Source organism: Nerophis lumbriciformis, linkage group LG38 (genome assembly GCF_033978685.3).
Source record: "Nerophis lumbriciformis linkage group LG38, RoL_Nlum_v2.1, whole genome shotgun sequence".
Classification (NCBI taxonomy): domain Eukaryota; kingdom Metazoa; phylum Chordata; class Actinopteri; order Syngnathiformes; family Syngnathidae; genus Nerophis; species Nerophis lumbriciformis.
Genome location: NC_084585.2, coordinates 7,374,712 through 7,392,459, shown reverse-complemented (window position 1 = coordinate 7,392,459; position 17,748 = coordinate 7,374,712). Strand labels below are relative to the sequence as shown.

Sequence of the window (17,748 nt, the reverse complement as noted above, 5' to 3'; positions counted from 1 at the left end):
AAACTTCCTGTAGATTTTTGCTGGGGGTTGTCAATTTATGAAATGTAGGTCTAAGTGAGACCTACGGAGAGGTTTTTGTTTCATGTCTCTCCAACCTTCCCAGTGGGAGTTACAGGCAGTTTTGTCATTTCTTTCTTCCGAGGAGCAGTTTTTTCTCCGTTTTATTCAAAAATTTCTTGTAGAGCGCAATTTTGAGATTTGGGGTTAGGTTTTTTTATTAGATCGCAATTTTTGCCAGTCCTGATGTGTGTATTAAGTTCGGTGAGTTTTGAAGCATGTTAAGGGGGTCAAATTACAGCTCAAAGAGGCAAAAGTGACTGTTTTTAGTACATTTTTGTCTTGAAGGGGGAATTGCCAACTTCCTGTTGATTTTTGCCCGAGGAAATTAATTAATGAAAAGTAGGTCTAAGTAAGACCTACATAGAGGTTTTTGTTTCATGTCTCTACAACATTCGTACTGGGAGTTATAAGCAGTTTTCTTTCTAGGGGGCGCTAGAGTGCAATTTTGAGTTTTGGGGTTTGGTTTTTTGATAAAAATTTTGCCGTATATTACTGATGTGTGTGTACAATTTGGTGAGTTTTGAAGCATGCTAAGGGGGTCAAATTACAGCGCAAAGTTGCGGAAGAATAATAATAATAAAACCTTACAAATTCAATAGGTCCTTATGTCCCATTGCATAAGGACTCCCTTTGGGAGTCCTTATGCAATGGGCCATCCAGGCCCTAATTAAGAATATCTATATACCGTATTTTCCGCACTATAAGGCGCACCTAAAAACCACAAATTTTCTCAAAAGCTGACAGTGCGCCTTATAACCCGGTGCGCTTTATATATGGATTAATATTAAGATTCATTTTCATAAAGTTTCGGTCTCGTAACTACGGTAAACAGCCGCCATCTTTTTTCCCGGTAGAACAGGAAGCGCTTCTTCTTCTACGCAAGCAACCGCCAAGGTAAGCACCCGCCCCCATAGAACAGGAAGCGCTTCTTCTTCTACTGTAAGCAACCACCCGCCTGCGTAGAAGAAGAAAAAGCGCGCGGATATTACCGTACGTTTCATTTCCTTTGTGTGTTTACATCTGTAAAGACCACAAAATGGCTCCTACTAAGCGACAGGGATCCGGTTCATGAAAAGACGCAATCTCTCCATCCGCACACGGATTACCGTATTTTCCGCACCATAAGGCGCCCTGGGTTAAAAGCCGCGCCTTCAATGAACGGCATATTTCAAAACTTTGTCCACCTATAAGCCGCCCGGTGTTGTAAGCCGCATCTAACTGCGCTAAAGGAATGTCAAAAAAACAGTCAGATAGGTCAGTCAAACTTTAATAATATATTAAAACCAGCGTTCTAACAACTCTGTTCACTCCCAAAATGTACGCAAATGTGCAATCACAAACATACGTATATCAACATGGACAGAGCTGCGTGAAAAAAGCCACCCGGCCTCTTCGCGTAAACTTAAACTTACCTTAACCACTCGCTCATCTTTTCTTCATCCATCCCTTCGAGTTAGCTTTTATGATGACGCCGGCTGGAAAGGTCTCTTTTGGCAAGGTCTTCCTTTTGAATATCACCATGGGTGGAAGTTTCTGGCCATTAGCATGGCAAGCTAGAACCACAGTGAAGGATGACTTCTCAATCCCTGTGGTGCGAATATTCACCGTACGTGCTCCCGTTGTATCCACAGTGCGGTTCACAGGAATATCAGTTGCTGTGAAATACGGTAGTAATCCGTGTGCGGATGGAGAGATTGCGTCTTTTCATGAACCGGATCCTTGTCGCTTTGTAGGAGCCATTTTGTGGTCTTTACAGATGTAAACACACAAAGGAAATGAAACGTACGGTGATATCCGCGCGCTTTTTCTTCTTCTACGCGGGCGGGTGGTTGCTTACAGTAGAAGAAGAAGCGCTTCCTGTTCTACCGGGAAAAAAGATGGCGGCTGTTTACCGAAGTTGCGAGACCTAAACTTTATGAAAATGAATCTTAATATTTATCCATATATAAAGCGCACCGGGTTAAAAGGCGCACTGTCAGCTTTTGAGTAAATTTGTGGTTTTTAGGTGCGGCTAATAGTGCGGAAAATACGGTACTATTTCACAGCAACTGATATTCCTGTGAACCGCACTGTGGATACAACGGGAGCACGTACGGTGAATATTCGCACCACAGGGAATGAGAAGTCATCCTTCACTGTGGTTCTAGCTTGCCATGCTAATGGCCAGAAACTTCCACCCATGGTGATATTCAAAAGGAAGACCTTGCCAAAAGAGACCTTTCCAGCCGGCGTCATCATAAAAGCTAACTCGAAGGGATGGATGAAGAAAAGATGAGCGAGTGGTTAAGGTAAGTTTAAGTTAAGAGGCCGGGTGGCTTTTTTCACGCAGCTCCGTCCATGTTGATATACGATTCCATGCGCGCCCACATCACGCTGGTTTTAATATATTATTAAAGTTTGACTGACCTATTTGACTGTTTTTTTGACATTCCTTTAGCGCAGTTAGATGCGGCTTACAACACGGGGCGGCTTATAGGTGGACAAAGTTTTGAAATATGCCGTTCATTGAAGGCGCGGCTTATAACCCAGGGCGCCTTATGGTGCGGAAAATACGGTATAGACATAAACTGCTTATTCAATCAACATTTTCTGTTCATTTTTAAATACAAGTACACACTGTTGTATATTAATACAAGTACTTGAGTAAAAAAAGCACCAATCTAAAATTTCTAATCTACAAATGTTCGACTCATATTAGCAAGATTGTGTTACACACAACAATGATGTCACACACGTTATATGTGCTGATGTTATAGTTTTAACAGATTATTTCAAATCCTGCAGCTTCATTTGCTGCTGCTGTTCTCAGCAGCACACTTGTGTTTCTCACACTGGTACTTATAAGAGAACCGTTCACCACACACACTGCAACTCAACACTTTCTCTCCTGTGTGTATTCTCATGTGTAATACAAGGGTTCTTTGTTGGCAAAAGCTTTTGTTGCAGTTTATACACTGATATGGTTTTTCACTAGAATGTGTTATCATGTGTATTTTCAAACCGCGGATTCGTGTAAACTTTTTACCACAGATTGAACAAGAAAAGGCCTTTTCACCAGTGTGTATTCTCATGTGTATTTTCACATCACTAGTTCTGGAAAAAGCTTGACTGCAGATAGAACAGGAAAAAGGTTTTTCTCCGGTGTGCATTTGCATGTGTCTTTTTAAATCGCAAGTCCGTGGTAAACCTTTACCACATATTGAACAAGAACACGGTTTTTCTCCCGTGTGTGTTAACATGTGTACTTTTAAATAGTTATTTCGTGTAAAACTTTTATCACATACGGGACAAGTAATAGGTTTTTCTCCCGTGTGCATTCTCACGTGTATTTTCAAATCGTTATTTCGGGAAAAACATTTACCGCATACTGAGCAGGAGTAGGGTTTTTCTCCAGTGTGTTTTCTCATGTGCACTGTCAAATATTGCCTGCGAGCAAAATCGTTACCGCAGATTGAACAGGAATAGGGTTTTTCTCCGGTGTGCATTCTCATGTGTACCTTCAGCATACAATTGTGTGCAAAAACCTTACTGCATTCTGAGCACGAAAAAGGGTTTTCTGCAGCGTGTGTCCGCATGTGTGTTTTCAAATTGTGTTTTTGATTGAAACTTTTGGCACAGGTGGGACAGGAAAAAGGTTTTTCTCCAGTGTGTCTCCTCATGTGTCTTTTCAGATGACTATGGTAAATATAGGTTTTGTCGCAATGGGAACATTTCAAGCGGGTGTTGTCAGTGTGACATGTCTTATCAGCTTGAGAGTCTTCAGAATCAGAAGAGTGCGGCGTTGTGTCGTCACTATCTGACAGTGGAGCTAAGATCTTGTCTGCTTGTGATCCTCCACAGTGGTTTCCACCAGCCTCTCTCTTCTCCTCATTCTCACCTTTGACCTCATCGTCTTCACTCTTCACAGGCACACCAGTCACTGGGAACTCCACCCGCCCGTCAATATGATCTCCCTCCTGACTGATGTTGCGTTCCTCCTCTTCCTCTTTAATGTGAACAAAGCTATGACTCTTCATTCTCTTTAATGCAGGGGGCTGTGGCTCCTCCTCTTCCACTTTAATGTTGGTGGAGTGTGGCTCCTCATCTTCCTCTTTAATGTGGGGCTGCTTTGGCCCCTCCTCTTCCCATTTAATGTGGCGGTACTGCGGCTCCTCCTCTTCCTCTTTGATTTGTGGGGTATCCTCCTCTTCTTCTTTAATATAGAGGGGCTGGGGCTCATCCTGCTCCATACTTGAGGTCCACGCTTGCTGATGTCTGCAGGACATGAGAATAAAAACACATGGTTTAGAAAAGCCCAGCTTTACTCGGTCCCATGAGACATTGTCCTGCATATGTTGTGATAATGTCATCAGCAGGTTCAAGGTTCAAGGTTCAACTTTATTGTCCCCGCGGGGAAATTTGTCTTGGGCACAGTGCATCATTGCTTTCTTAACATACCCAAAAACAACAGAACAAAAACACAAGCACAGACACAACCACAACCATACAACTAACATTTAAACATCAGAACATGGAGCTTGATAGACATAGGTGGCACTTTGATGTAGGCATAAAATCTACAGTATGGAGATAAAGATAAAGTACCAGTGTGCATTGCACTAGAGCTCATGGATAAAGTGCTGTGTGCTAAAGTGCTTAGTTCTAAAGTGCTATGTGCTAAAAAAGTGCTAACCTATGTATTAAAATTCTATTGCACATTGTTGGTCAGCTTAATGGAGGCTGGGACAAATGATAATTTAAGGCGGTTAGATTTGCATAGTGGGACCCGGAGTCTTCTCCCTGATGGCAGGGTTCCATATTCAGGAAAGAGTGGGTGTTGTGAGTTGGAAATAATTTTCTTAGCTTTTTTCCTAACTGCCTGCTCATAGATGCTCTGTATGGGCTCATATTCTTTCCTCCCTACGATTTTCATTGCCGTTTTATGCATGCCGGCCAGTTTGCTTTTTAGCTTAACGGTTAGGTTGCCAAAGCATGAGGTGATCCCGTATCTAATGATGCTCTCTACAATGGCACGGTAGAAAATCATCATGATGTGGCTGCTTACGCCGTACAATCTTAATCTTTGCAAAAAAATATAGCCTCTGTTGCAGTCTATTGCACAGTTTGTCAATATGTGTCTTCCAGCAGAGAAGATTATCAATATGAACCCCTAAATATTTATATGAGGATACCTGGGTGATTTCCTGATTTTTGATGACCACTGGCTCATGGTCAGTCACTTTCCTCGGATCCAAAACCATTTCCTGTGTCTTGGTCACATTTAAAATAAGATGGTTAGTGTCACACCACCTAATAAATAGGTCTATCTCGTCTTGGTACACAGAGGGGTCCGTATCCTTGTGTAGAAGGCTTAGGAGCACGGTATCGTCCGCAAATTTCACCATATAATTGTTAGGGTGCACAGTCCTACAATCATTGGTGTACAATGTAAACAGTGTTGGTGATACAAGGGCAGGGATGATGTTCGAAAACCGGTCCTCCCGATTGTTCGATACGAAAAGAACCGATTCCATGGATTCGAATCCCTTTTTGAGAAACGGTTCCCGTTATCAAAGCCACTATAGTAAAGAAAAATATTTGGTTCTTAATTCGAATCCCTGGGAACGAATCGCAGTGTCGCAGGAAATGACGTAGCTCAGTCATTCGGCGGCAGATACAGAAGCAGCAACAACAATGGACCGGAAAAAACGCTCCAAGGCATGGCTTCACTTTACTAAGAAATACGACGAGGAAACGGCTATCTGCAATTATTGCCAGGCTTCGCTTTCCTGTAAGGGGAGCAGTAAAACAAACATGTTGAAACATGTTCAGGCCCGTACATCATCATCACATACCTGCCAACTTTTGAAATCAGAAAAACCTAGTAGCCAGGGTCCAGGGGCCGCAGGCCCCAGTAGGTCCAGGACAAAGTCCTGGTGGGGGGTTCCGCCCCCCGACGCAAAATGATTATTAGCATTCAGACAGTTTAAAATGTTGCTAAAACCATCACTTTTCTATCAGTCACAGTGACTTTTCAAAACAAAAATATTACAGCAAAAATCATATGGGTTGATTGACATGTTTATTCTGTAAGCTAACTTCAATAGTTTGAAATTATTTTGACAGTTAATGCCAGTTATCCTGTCAACCTTTCACAAGACTTCAATTTGTTAATTGAAAGTATAAACAGTATAAACACTTTTTACAGTAAACAAATGGTAAAACACTACTAAACAATTCCATAAAAAAAAAAATTGGTGTCATTATTAACTTTCTGTCCAAGCTTGTATAATCTACTGCCTTGTTCAATTGTAAAAAATATTCTGTGCCTAAAATTCACATTTCTATCACAATTATCATACTGTAAACATGGTAAGCTAACTTCATTAAAATTAATAGTCCTGTCAATAGCATGGAATTACAATTCAAATGTAGTTTTTTTGTAAGCCTTTCAAAAGAATTCAAAATATGAAAAATTCATGAAAATGAATTTAAGCCATCAGACACTTGAAAAGTGGCACATCACATCTCTAATGTAATCATTTTAACTTTTCAACAGAAATAGCACTGCAAAAATATTAAGGACATACTTCTGTATTTTGGTAGTTATGCTGTCAACATTTAACAAGATTTCTTCAACTTGGACTTGAAAGCATAAATAGTATAAACACTTTTAACAGTATAACAGTACTAAACAATTCCAATAGATAACATTGGTGTCATTACCTTTTTGTGGCTAAAATCCGAAAAACGTTGAAAGTTTTCCACTTGTATCGCTAGCAACGGCATTAGACTTGTGTTTTTTTGTCCCAACGTGGTCTTTTACATCGCTATTTCCTCCGTGTCCGATCGAAAAATCTTGTCTGCACAAGGTGCAATTCGCGTAGTTTTCACCCTTTTTGGAACGGATAATTATTCCCGGATAGGCTTTTGAATATTCTTCATGGAATGACTGCAGTTTTCTTTTCGGTTTAAGACTCGTTTGCGATTTTTCTCCGGCTGATTCCATGATCGTTCGCTCGTTTGGAAACAATGGCAACAGGTGCCTCGTGCTTGGCAGCGGTGCTATAAATAGCCTCGCGCATTTAAAAAAAAATTGTTTTTTTAATTAATGAAAAACCGTATTTTTTATCACTGCAACCGTAACCCGGAATAGGTTGATGAAAACCGTACTAATTACGGGAAAACCGGAGTAGTTGGCAGGTATGCATGAGACATTGTCCTGCATATGTTGTGATAATGTCATCAGCAGGGCAGGGATGATGTTCGAAAACCGGTTCTCCCGATTGTTCGATAAGAAAAGAACCGATTCCATGGATTCGAATCCCTTTTTGAGAAACGGTTCCCGTTATCAAAGCCACTATAGTAAAGAAAAATATTTGGTTCTTAATTCGAATCCCTGGGAACGAATCGCAGTGTCACAGGAAATGACGTAGCTCAGTCATTCGGCGGCAGATACAGAAGCAGCAACAACAATGGACCGGAAAAAAACGCTCCAAGGCATGGCTTCACTTTACTAAGAAATACGACGAGGAAACGGCTATCTGCAATTATTGCCAGGCTTCGCTTTCCTGTAAGGGGAGCAGTACAACAAACATGTTGAAACATGTTCAGGCCGTACATCATCATCACATACCTGCCAACTTTTGAAATCAGAAAAACCTAGTAGCCAGGGTCCAGGGGCCGCAGGCCCCAGTAGGTCCAGGACAAAGTCCTGGTGGGGGGTTCCGCCCCCCGACGCAAAATGATTATTAGCATTCAGACAGGTTAAAATGTTGCTAAAACCATCACTTTTCTATCAGTCACAGTGACTTTTCAAAACAAAAATATTACAGCAAAAATCATATGGGTTGATTGACATGTTTATTCTGTAAGCTAACTTCAATAGTTTGAAATTATTTTGACAGTTAATGCCAGTTATCCTGTCAACCTTTCACAAGACTTCAATTTGTTAATTGAAAGTATAAACACTTTTTACAGTAAACAAATGGTAAAACAGTACTAAACAATTCCATTAAAAAAAAAATTGGTGTCATTATTAACTTTCTGTCCAAGCTTGTATAATCTACTGCCTTGTTCAATTGTAAAAAATATTCTGTGCCTAAAATTCACATTTCTATCACAATTATCATACTGTAAACATGGTAAGCTAACTTCATTAAAATTAATAGTCCTGTCAATAGCATGGAATTACAATTCAAATGTAGTTTTTTTTGTAAGCCTTTCAAAAGAATTCAAAATATGAAAAATTAATGAAAATTAATTTAAGCCATCAGACACTTGAAAAGTGGCACATCACATCTCTAATGTAATCATTTTAACTTTTCAACAGAAATAGCACTGCAAAAATATTAAGGACATACTTCTGTATTTTGGTAGTTATGCTGTCAACATTTAACAAGATTTCTTCAACTTGGACTTGAAAGCATAAATAGTATAAACACTTTTAACAGTATAACAGTACTAAACAATTCCAATAGATAACATTGGTGTCATTACCTTTTTGTGGCTCAAATCCGAAAAACGTTGAAAGTTTTCCACTTGTATCGCTAGCAACGGCATTAGACTTGTGTTTTTTTGTCCCAACGTGGTCTTTTACATCGCTAATTCCTCCGTGTCCGATCGAAAAAATCTTGTCTGCACAAGGTGCAATTCGCGTAGTTTTCACCCTTTTTGGAACGGATAATTATTCCCGGATAGGCTTTTGAATATTCTTCACGGAATGACTGCAGTTTTCTTTTCGGTTTAAGACTCGTATGCGATTTTTCTCCGGCTGATTCCATGATCGTTCGCTCGTTTGGAAACAATGGGCAACAGGTGCCTCGTGCTTGGCAGCGGTGCTATAAATAGCCTTGCGCATTTTTTAAAAATATTTTTTTTTTAATGAATGAAAAACCGTATTTTTTATCACTGCAACCGTAACCCGGAATAGGTTGATGAAATCCGTACTAATTACGGGAAAACCGGAGTAGTTGGCAGGTATGATATTAGTAAGAGTCCAGTCCATAGTGGGGCACCATCCCGAGCGGAGACGAATCAGCAGCGCAGAGATGTTAATAATGAATAAACATTGAATGCAACATGGTAGATCTTGCAGCATGATTATTAGCTAAAACAAGCTGATTTAATGCAAATTCAGTAGAAAGAAACACGAGTGTGTTCTAATCATGGCAGACTTGGTAACAGACAATAAAGACCGATCAATTTTGGACAAATGAAGATTCACAACCTTCTACTTTTGAAGCTGAATATATTGAGGATGAATAATAATAATAATAATAATAATAATGGATTAAATTTATATAGCGCTTTTCTAGACACTCAAAGCGCTTCACAAAGAAGTGAGAACCCATCATTCATTCAAAGCTGGTGGTGGTAAGCTACTTTTATCATTCATGCACACCTGGTGGTGGTAAGGTACATTTGTAGCCACAGCTGCCCTGGGGTAGACTGACGGAAGCGTGGCTGTCATCATTCATTCACCAGTGTGAGCGGCACTGGGGGCAAGGGTGAAGTGTCCCGCCCAAGGACACAAGGGCAGCGATTTGGATTGTAAGAGGCGGGGGAGCGAATCTGCAACCCTCGGGTTTCTGACACGGCCGCTCTAACCGCTACGCCATGCCGCCCCAGAACCGCTGCTAGTAGAAGCGAGCATGAAGGAAGAGTGAGACGGAAGCCGAGAGAGTGAGGTTGGTGCGACTCGAAGCTGCAAATGTAAAACTTGGAGTCAGGCTATCTCGCCATAAATGGATTGCTTACCTAAATAAACCAGAAAAAGGTCCCCGGCCAGCTGGACTAAATAGACAACTGTCCATCGAGTGAATCACACTTTATATTGATCATGATACACGCAGCACGTCATTTGTGTTATTACAACTACACTGTCTGGCTAGCTGTGTACAAACAAATACTTTATAGATACTGTAATATGATTGTTCATGTTTTTCACTCATTAAGATTGCTGTCTTACAACATTGTGTTGTGCATTAAAAGACTCTGACGTGATTTGTGCGGACGTAAAAGTTAGCTTATCTTTTTCCGTAGTTAGCTTTTACAGCTAATACCATAACAGAGAGAGATCCTCAGTGTTCACTCTTACAATAACAATGTTGCTACAGTTTGGTTATTATACAGGTTACACAACGTACATGAAGTATTGTTTGGTGGTTTTTGGATGTATTTTAAAGTGGTTTAGAGGTAGAATTGATTGCTAACATTAGCTGCATTGCTAGCCACCTACAGCGAGCTAACTTGTACATGTTAGAATGCAAAAAAAAACTTTTTGTCGTCTTGTCTTTCATAATGATTGTGAACAATAGGCAGTAATGTACAAGTCTACATCTGCCTACATGTTCAATATTGAAGTGCATTACTTTATTTAGCCAGTTTATTTATTGTTATAGTTGTGTATATTTGAGCTTTTAGTTGTGATTTTTATTCAAGTGCAAACAATTGCTCGCAAAGTATATGGCTTAGAGACTTAGACTTCCTTTTATTGTCATTCAAATTTGAATTTTGCAGTACAGATAAGAACAAAATTTTGTTGCATTAGCTCATGGTAGTGCAGGATATGTTATTGTTAATATTTGTTTGTGTTATTCAATTGGGGAGATTTTAAAGTTTACATTCCAATTACAATGTTAAAATATGAGAAATACAGGTTTATTGCATTTGAAAGGATATACAGTGGGGCAAAAAAGTATTTAGTCAGCCACCAATTGTGCAAGTTCTCCCACTTAAAAAGTATTTCATCATAGGTACACTTCAACTGTGAGATACAGAATGTGAAAAAAAAAATCCAGGAATTCACATTGTAGGATTTTTAAAGAATTTATTTGTAAATTATGGTGGAAAATAAATATTTGGTCAATAACAAAATTTCAACTCAATACTTTGTAATATAACCTTTGATGGCAATAACAGAGGTCAAACGATTACCGTATTTTCCGCACTATAAGGCGCACCTAAAAACCACAAATTTTCTCAAAAGCTGACAGTGCGGCTTATAACCCGGTGCGCTTTATATATGGATTAATATTAAGATTCATTTTCATAAAGTTTCGGTCTCGCAACTACGGTAAACAGCCGCCATCTTTTTTCCCCGTAGAAGAGGAAGTGCTTCTTCTTCTACGCAAGCAACCGCCAAGGTAAGCACCCGCCCCCATAGAACAGGAAGCGCTTCTTCTTCTACTGTAAGCAACCACCCGCCCGCGTAGAAGCAGAAGAAGCGCGCGGATATTACGTTTCATTTCCTTTGTGTGTTTACATCTGTAAAGACCACAAAATGGCTCCTACTAAGCGACAGGGATCCGGTTCATGAAAAGACGCAATCTCTCCATCCGCACACGGACTACTATTTCACAGCAACTGCCTAAAGACTTTCAAGAAAAGCTGGCTACTTTCCGTGCATATTGTAAAAACAATTTAGCTGAAAAAAAGATCCGGCCAGAGAACATTATCAACATGGACGAGGTTCCACTGACTTTTGATATTCCTGTGAACCGCACTGTGGATACAACGGGAGCACGTACGGTGAATATTCGCACCACAGGGAATGAGAAGTCATCCTTCACTGTGGTTCTAGCTTGCCATGCTAATGGCCAGAAACTTCCACCCATGGTGATATTCAAAAGGAAGACCTTGCCAAAAGAGACCTTTCCAGCCGGCGTCATCATAAAAGCTAACTCGAAGGGATGGATGAAGAAAAGATGAGCGAGTGGTTAAGGTAAGTTTACGCGAAGAGGCCGGGTGGCTTTTTTCACGCAGCTCCGTCCATGTTGATATACGACTCCGTGCGCGCCCACATCACGCTGGTTTTTAATATATTATTAAAGTTTGACTGACCTATCTGACTGTTTTTTTGACATTCCTTTAGCGCAGTTAGATGCGGCTTATAACACGGGGCGTCTTATAGGTGGACAAAGTTTTGAAATATGCCGTTCATTGAAGGCGCGGCTTATAACCCAGGGCGCCTTATGGTGCGGAAAATACGGTACTATAGGTCTTTACCAGGTTTGCACACACAGTAGCTGGTATTTTGGCCCATTCTTCCATGCAAATCTTCTCGAGAGCAGTGATGTTTTGGGGCTGTCGCCGAGCAACACGGACTTTCAACTCCCTCCACAGATTTTCTATGGGGTTGAGGTCTGGAGACTGGCTAAGCCACTCCAGGACTTTCAAATGCTTCTTACGGAGCCACTCCTTCGTTGCCCGGGCGGTGTGTTTGGGATCATTGTCATGCCGGAAGACCCAGCCACGTTTCATCTTCAAAGCTCTCACTGATGGAAGGAGGTTTTGGCTCAAAATCTCACGATACATGGCCCCATTCATTCTTTCCTTAACACGGATCAGTCGGCCTGTCCCCTTAGCAGAAAAACAGCCCCAAAGCAAAATGTTTCCACCCCCATGCTTCACAGTAGGTATGGTGTTCTTGGGATGCAACTCAGTATTCTTCTTCCTCTAAACACGACAAGTTGAGTTTATACCAAAAAGTTCTATTTTGATTTCATCTGACCACATGACATTCTCCCAATCATCCATGTGCTCTCTGGCAAACTTCAGACGGGCCTGGACATGCACTGGCTTAAGCAGGGGGACACGTCTGGCACTGCAGGATTTGATTCCCTGTCGGCGTAGTGTGTTACTGATGGTAACCTTTGTTACTTTGGTTCCAGCTCTCTGCAGGTCATTCACCAGGTCTCCCCGTGTGGTTCTGGGATTTTTGCTCACCGTTCTCATGATCATTTTGACCCCACGGGATGAGATCTTGCGTGGAGCCCCAGATCGAGGGAGATTATCAGTGGTCTTGTATGTCTTCCATTTTCTGATAATTTCTCCCACAGTTGATTTTTTTCACACCAAGCTGCTTGCCTATTGTAGATTCACTCTTCACAGTCTGGTACAGGTCTACAATTCTTTTCCTGGTGTCCTTCGACAGCTCTTTGGTTTTGGCCATAGTGGAGTTTGGAGTCTGACTGTTTGAGGCTGTGGACAGGTGTCTTTTATACAGATAACGAGTTCAAACAGGTGCCATTAATACAGGTAACGAGTGGAGGACAGAAGAGCTTCTTAAAGAAGAAGTTAAAGGTCTGTGAGAGCCAGAGATCTTCCTTGTTTGAAGTGACCAAATACTTATTTTCCACCATAATTTACAAATAAATTATTTAAAATTCCTACAATGTGAATTCCTGGATTTTTTTTCACATTCTGTCTCTCACAGTTGAAGTGGACCTATGATGAAAATTACAGACCTCTGTCATCATTTTAAGTGGGAGAACTTGCACAATCGGTGGCTGACTAAATACTTTTTTGCCCCACTGTACATGCATGATTATTATGTATAATCATTACATCAGTGGTTAATTTGGTTCCATAAACTTAACGGCAATAATATATAGGTCAATATATCATCAAGCAACAGGACTACTCACAATGACATCCCCTGATCAAAAGTTAAAAAAACTACAGCTAGGGAAAAAGAATAAACCTTGAAAAGGGACCCAGATGTGGGGAACACCCTTCCAGATGTCGATGCAATGCATGTCCAGTTGGTTTATATTCTATTTATATTTTTTAGCACTACTGGGTACCTGGGGTTTGGTCTGTAGCCTCTCAATGAAGACACTTTCTTGACTTATCTGTGTAGTGTGGGTTGTTACAAAGACAAAAGGAACATTAGTTACAATGATACTACGGAACCCGACTTGTACTACTAGTAGTTCCAGTACTTTACAAACCTTTACTTCTGGACATGTGCTTGGAGAGTCTTTATGGAAAGTTGTGTCCCAACTGAGCAGGTCTTGGGTGATTGTGTCTGGCAGTCTGTATAAATGATGATTGTTCTATCTCTCTGTGGAAACACATTTCACTTAGTCAGCATTACTATCAACCATATCATCCAATACCATTTACACACCAGTATTATTGCAACAGCTAGCTAACTAAAGCAATGGCTAAGAGAATGCAACATACTTTTTATATCTAATCACTGAGCAAAAATGTGCATATGATAGGGCTATGAACCATAGAGCATCCCATGATTCCATTCAATTCTGAGGGGCAACGATTCGATTCAGAATCAATTCTTGATTCAAAACGATTCTCGATTCAAAATGTCTGATTACTGATGAAATGAGACTAATATTAGCCAGAGTGCAGGGAGAGCTACTGGAGGTGAGGACGTTAAATCAGGCCAACTCTTGTGTTAAATAAAAGCCCATTTCTATTGCATGCATCATGACACTTAAGTCTCACGCTTGTCATTTTCTGAAACTTGGCAGCATTGTTGTGTGTTTCACATAATATATTTAGCAGTGCTGTGTGTGTTTGCACAATAATATGTTTAGCACTACTGTGTGTGTTTGCACAATAATATGTTTAGCACTAGGGATGTCCCGATCCGATATTTGGATCGGATCTGCTGCTGATATTTGCCAAAAATTGCGTATCGGCAAGGCATGGGAAAATGCCGATCCAGATCCAGTTAAAAAAAAACTCCGGTCCGTGTTTTCCAACGCACCAATTTAAATAATACATTCCACTTTTCTGCTGCTCCGTAATTTCCATTCCGCATTTTCCAGCACACCTTCAACACATCCACATGTCTGTGAATTCTCACGCAGTTGCTTTTCGCTGCTGGCATTACACGACAGGCTCTTCTCACTCTTTCCTGTGTCTCCCTCTCACAGACAGCAAGCGCACCTTCTTACACACGTCACATACTGTCACGACATACGTCACATACTGTCACGTCACACGTCACATACGTATACGTCCTCCCCGAGCAGAGAGGTAGCAGCATGGCTAACGTTAGCTGTGATGCTAGCGCAGCCGTGCGAGCAACGCTCCCTCTAAGGTGCTCGCCTGTGCAATTGCGCACTGTTTAGCAAATCTATGCCACGCACAAAATCAAATAAAAAAATAAGCGCATAACAATTTTCAACACACGGACACGACAGAGAAAACAGTTTTCGTCATCATTGTTCAAATATTGTGACGTCTGTCGAGACGCTTATCTCCATTCGGTGCCACACGCCCACACCATCAAAATGCTGAGGCAAAAATTTCCACATCAACACCGTATGAAAAAATTAGTGATTTTTATAGTTGTGATTTCCTTCTCTGCATGAAAGTTTAAAAGTAGCATATATTAATGCAGTATGAAGAAGAATGTTTTAATGTAGACATGCAAGCCTTGAAAGAAAATGTTGAAAATCAAGACTACATTTCCTGCAAATGGGTGCATTTCTACCCTGTATTTTAACTTTAGATTTATTCTCATATCAAACTCTTTTGGCTGTCTTTTTGACACTTACATCCGGCGCCCCCCTCCACACCCTGGATTACAAATAATGTAAATAATTCAATGTGATTATCTTGTGTGATGACTGTATTATGATGATAGTATATATCTGATAGTATATATCTGTATCATGAATCAATTTAAGTGGACCCCGACTTAAACAAGTTGAAAAACTTATTGGGGTGTTACCATTTAGTGGTCAATTGTACGGAATATGTACTTCACTGTGCAACCTACTAATAAAAGCCTCAATCAATCAATCAAAACACATAGAATCATCATACTGCTGTGATTATATGCATCAAGTGTTCATTCAAGGCTAAGGCAAAATATCGAGATATATATCGTGTATCGCAATATGGCCTTAAAATATCGCAATATTAAAAAAAGGCCATATCGCCCAACCCTAGTTCAATGATGCCATTTCTGTTTGTCATGTATCATTTTGTCTATTTTGTGTTTCTCCTTGAATAAACAGGTCAGTTTCTTGTTACCAACCATTGTGTATTATTCAAACTCCCCTAATTCAGCTGGCTAGTTGTTATCAAGAGTACTAAAACCCTTTTCAACATGATTCTGACAACTAAGTAGGCTAAATAACTTTAAACTTTAATACATGCTCGGATAGGCCAGTATCGGTCAGTATCAGTATCGGTATCGGGAATGCAAAAACAATATCGGTATCGGATCGGAAGTGCAAAAACTTGGATCGGGTCATCCCTATTTAGCACTGCTGTGTGTTTGCACAATAATATATTTAGCAAACAGTCGCGGCCATTTTACAACAAGTCAAACAAAAGACTTGTCAAACCAAGATATTTCACATCTACAATCCGACACAAAGCTCGTCAAATTTGTCATAAAACGTTCCGATTTGTGAAAATAAATATTTGTACCAACCTGAAAAGGTAAACATTAAGACAGAAATGAGACACCAGAGCTCTTCCTTCTTCTTCCGACATCAGTCCGGCTAAGAAGCGGAAGTGTCCTCCGCCATAGGAGTCCGGCCAGGAAGCGGAAGTGTCCTCCACCATAGGAGTCCGGCGTGCGCGGTCATCCTGTTTCCCAGTATTAATGTTCTGTTTCACATCAAATATTGCAACATTTACTCCCGGTCCTCACAACAATATTCGGCCTTAATAATCTTTAACAAATCAAATATTCCACAATGTAAATAAATAACTTGTGATTAATTGAAACTTTTATTAGTAGATTGCACAGTTCAGTACATATTCCGTTCAATTGACCACTAAATGGTAACACCCCAATATGTTTTTCAACTTTTTTAAGTCCACGTAAATAAATTCAAGGTACAAATATATACTATCATCATAATACAGTCATCACACAAGTTAATCATCAATACATTGAATTATTTACATTATTTACAATCCGGGGGTGGGATGTGGAGGGTTTGGTTGATATCAGCACTTCAGTCATCAACAATTGCATCATCAGAGAAATGGACATTGAAACAGTGTAGGTGTGACTTGGTAGGATATGTACAGCGAGCAGAGAACATAGTGAGTTCAGATAGCATAAGAACAAGTATATACATTAGAAATACATTTGATTATTTACATTTGATTATTTACAATCCGGGGAGGTGAGATGTGGAGGGGGGAGGGTGTTAGTTTAGAGTTGAAGTTGCCTGGAGGTCAGTGACGTGCAGTCACTGGAGGCAGGTGAGGCCCCGCCTCACCTGCCATCATGGAAAGAAAAAAAATGTAAAAAGAAAAGAAAAAAAATTAATTGTTATATGTATCCAGTGATTATACTATAAAGTTATTTTCCATTTAACTTCACCAGTTTTAGATTATTTTTATTCAAAATCGCTGAATTTTCACATTTGCCGTTCAAATACTGAGAAGAGACGGTGCGGTGAACAGCAGCCAGTTGAGGCACGTCACTCAGTGCCTCAACATGGATTCCGGACTCGGCTAACTGCTGGCCTGCTGTGCAGTGAGACTGTATTGCTATATGAATTATATTATACATTTCCATAGTTTAGTTAGCTGAGGTATATAATGTACAGTGTATTTTGTCAACAACTGTATGTGTGTAACGTATTTCTTGTGCTGAGCGATCATAAAACGGCTGCAAAAGACGCACTGGCTGAGGCTCGCCTCCTGCACCCCCGCCGTAGAATTGTTATATCAACTAAAGCCCACACTTAACTTTTCCACGTGCAAGATTGAATCTATTTAAAAAGTTATTTCATAAGAAGCCAAAAAGTGCAAAAACAATAATGTTTGTGTTGGAGGAGTTGTGAATGACTGCAGGGCCACAACATTAGGTACACCTGCAGACTGCACGTGTATCTAATTCACAACTCCTCCAACACAAAAATTATTGTTTTTGCACTTTTTGGCTTCTTATTAAATAACTTTTGTAAATGTGGAAGTAGT

The 17,748-nt window shown here is 40.3% G+C and overlaps 1 protein-coding gene across 1 annotated transcript; it reads right to left on the bottom strand.

Annotated features, from left to right (window-relative positions):
- Positions 1-2,621: 2,621 nt before the first annotated feature.
- LOC133578314 (uncharacterized) lies at positions 2,622-16,372 on the bottom strand. The gene is made up of 4 exons (XM_061932647.2): positions 16,241-16,372; positions 13,776-13,888; positions 13,629-13,676; positions 2,622-4,314 (listed from the first exon to the last, which is right to left on the bottom strand). The coding sequence occupies exon 4, from the start codon at positions 4,287-4,289 to the stop codon at positions 2,847-2,849; it is 1,443 nt and encodes a 480-aa protein (XP_061788631.1). The 5' UTR covers positions 4,290-4,314; positions 13,629-13,676; positions 13,776-13,888; positions 16,241-16,372; the 3' UTR covers positions 2,622-2,846.
- Between the last annotated feature and the right edge of the window lie 1,376 nt (positions 16,373-17,748).

Coding starts and splice junctions, on each gene's coding strand:
- LOC133578314 (XM_061932647.2), bottom strand. CDS start 4,289: ATGGAGCAGGATGAGCCCCAGCCCCTCTATATTAAAGAAGAAGAGGAG.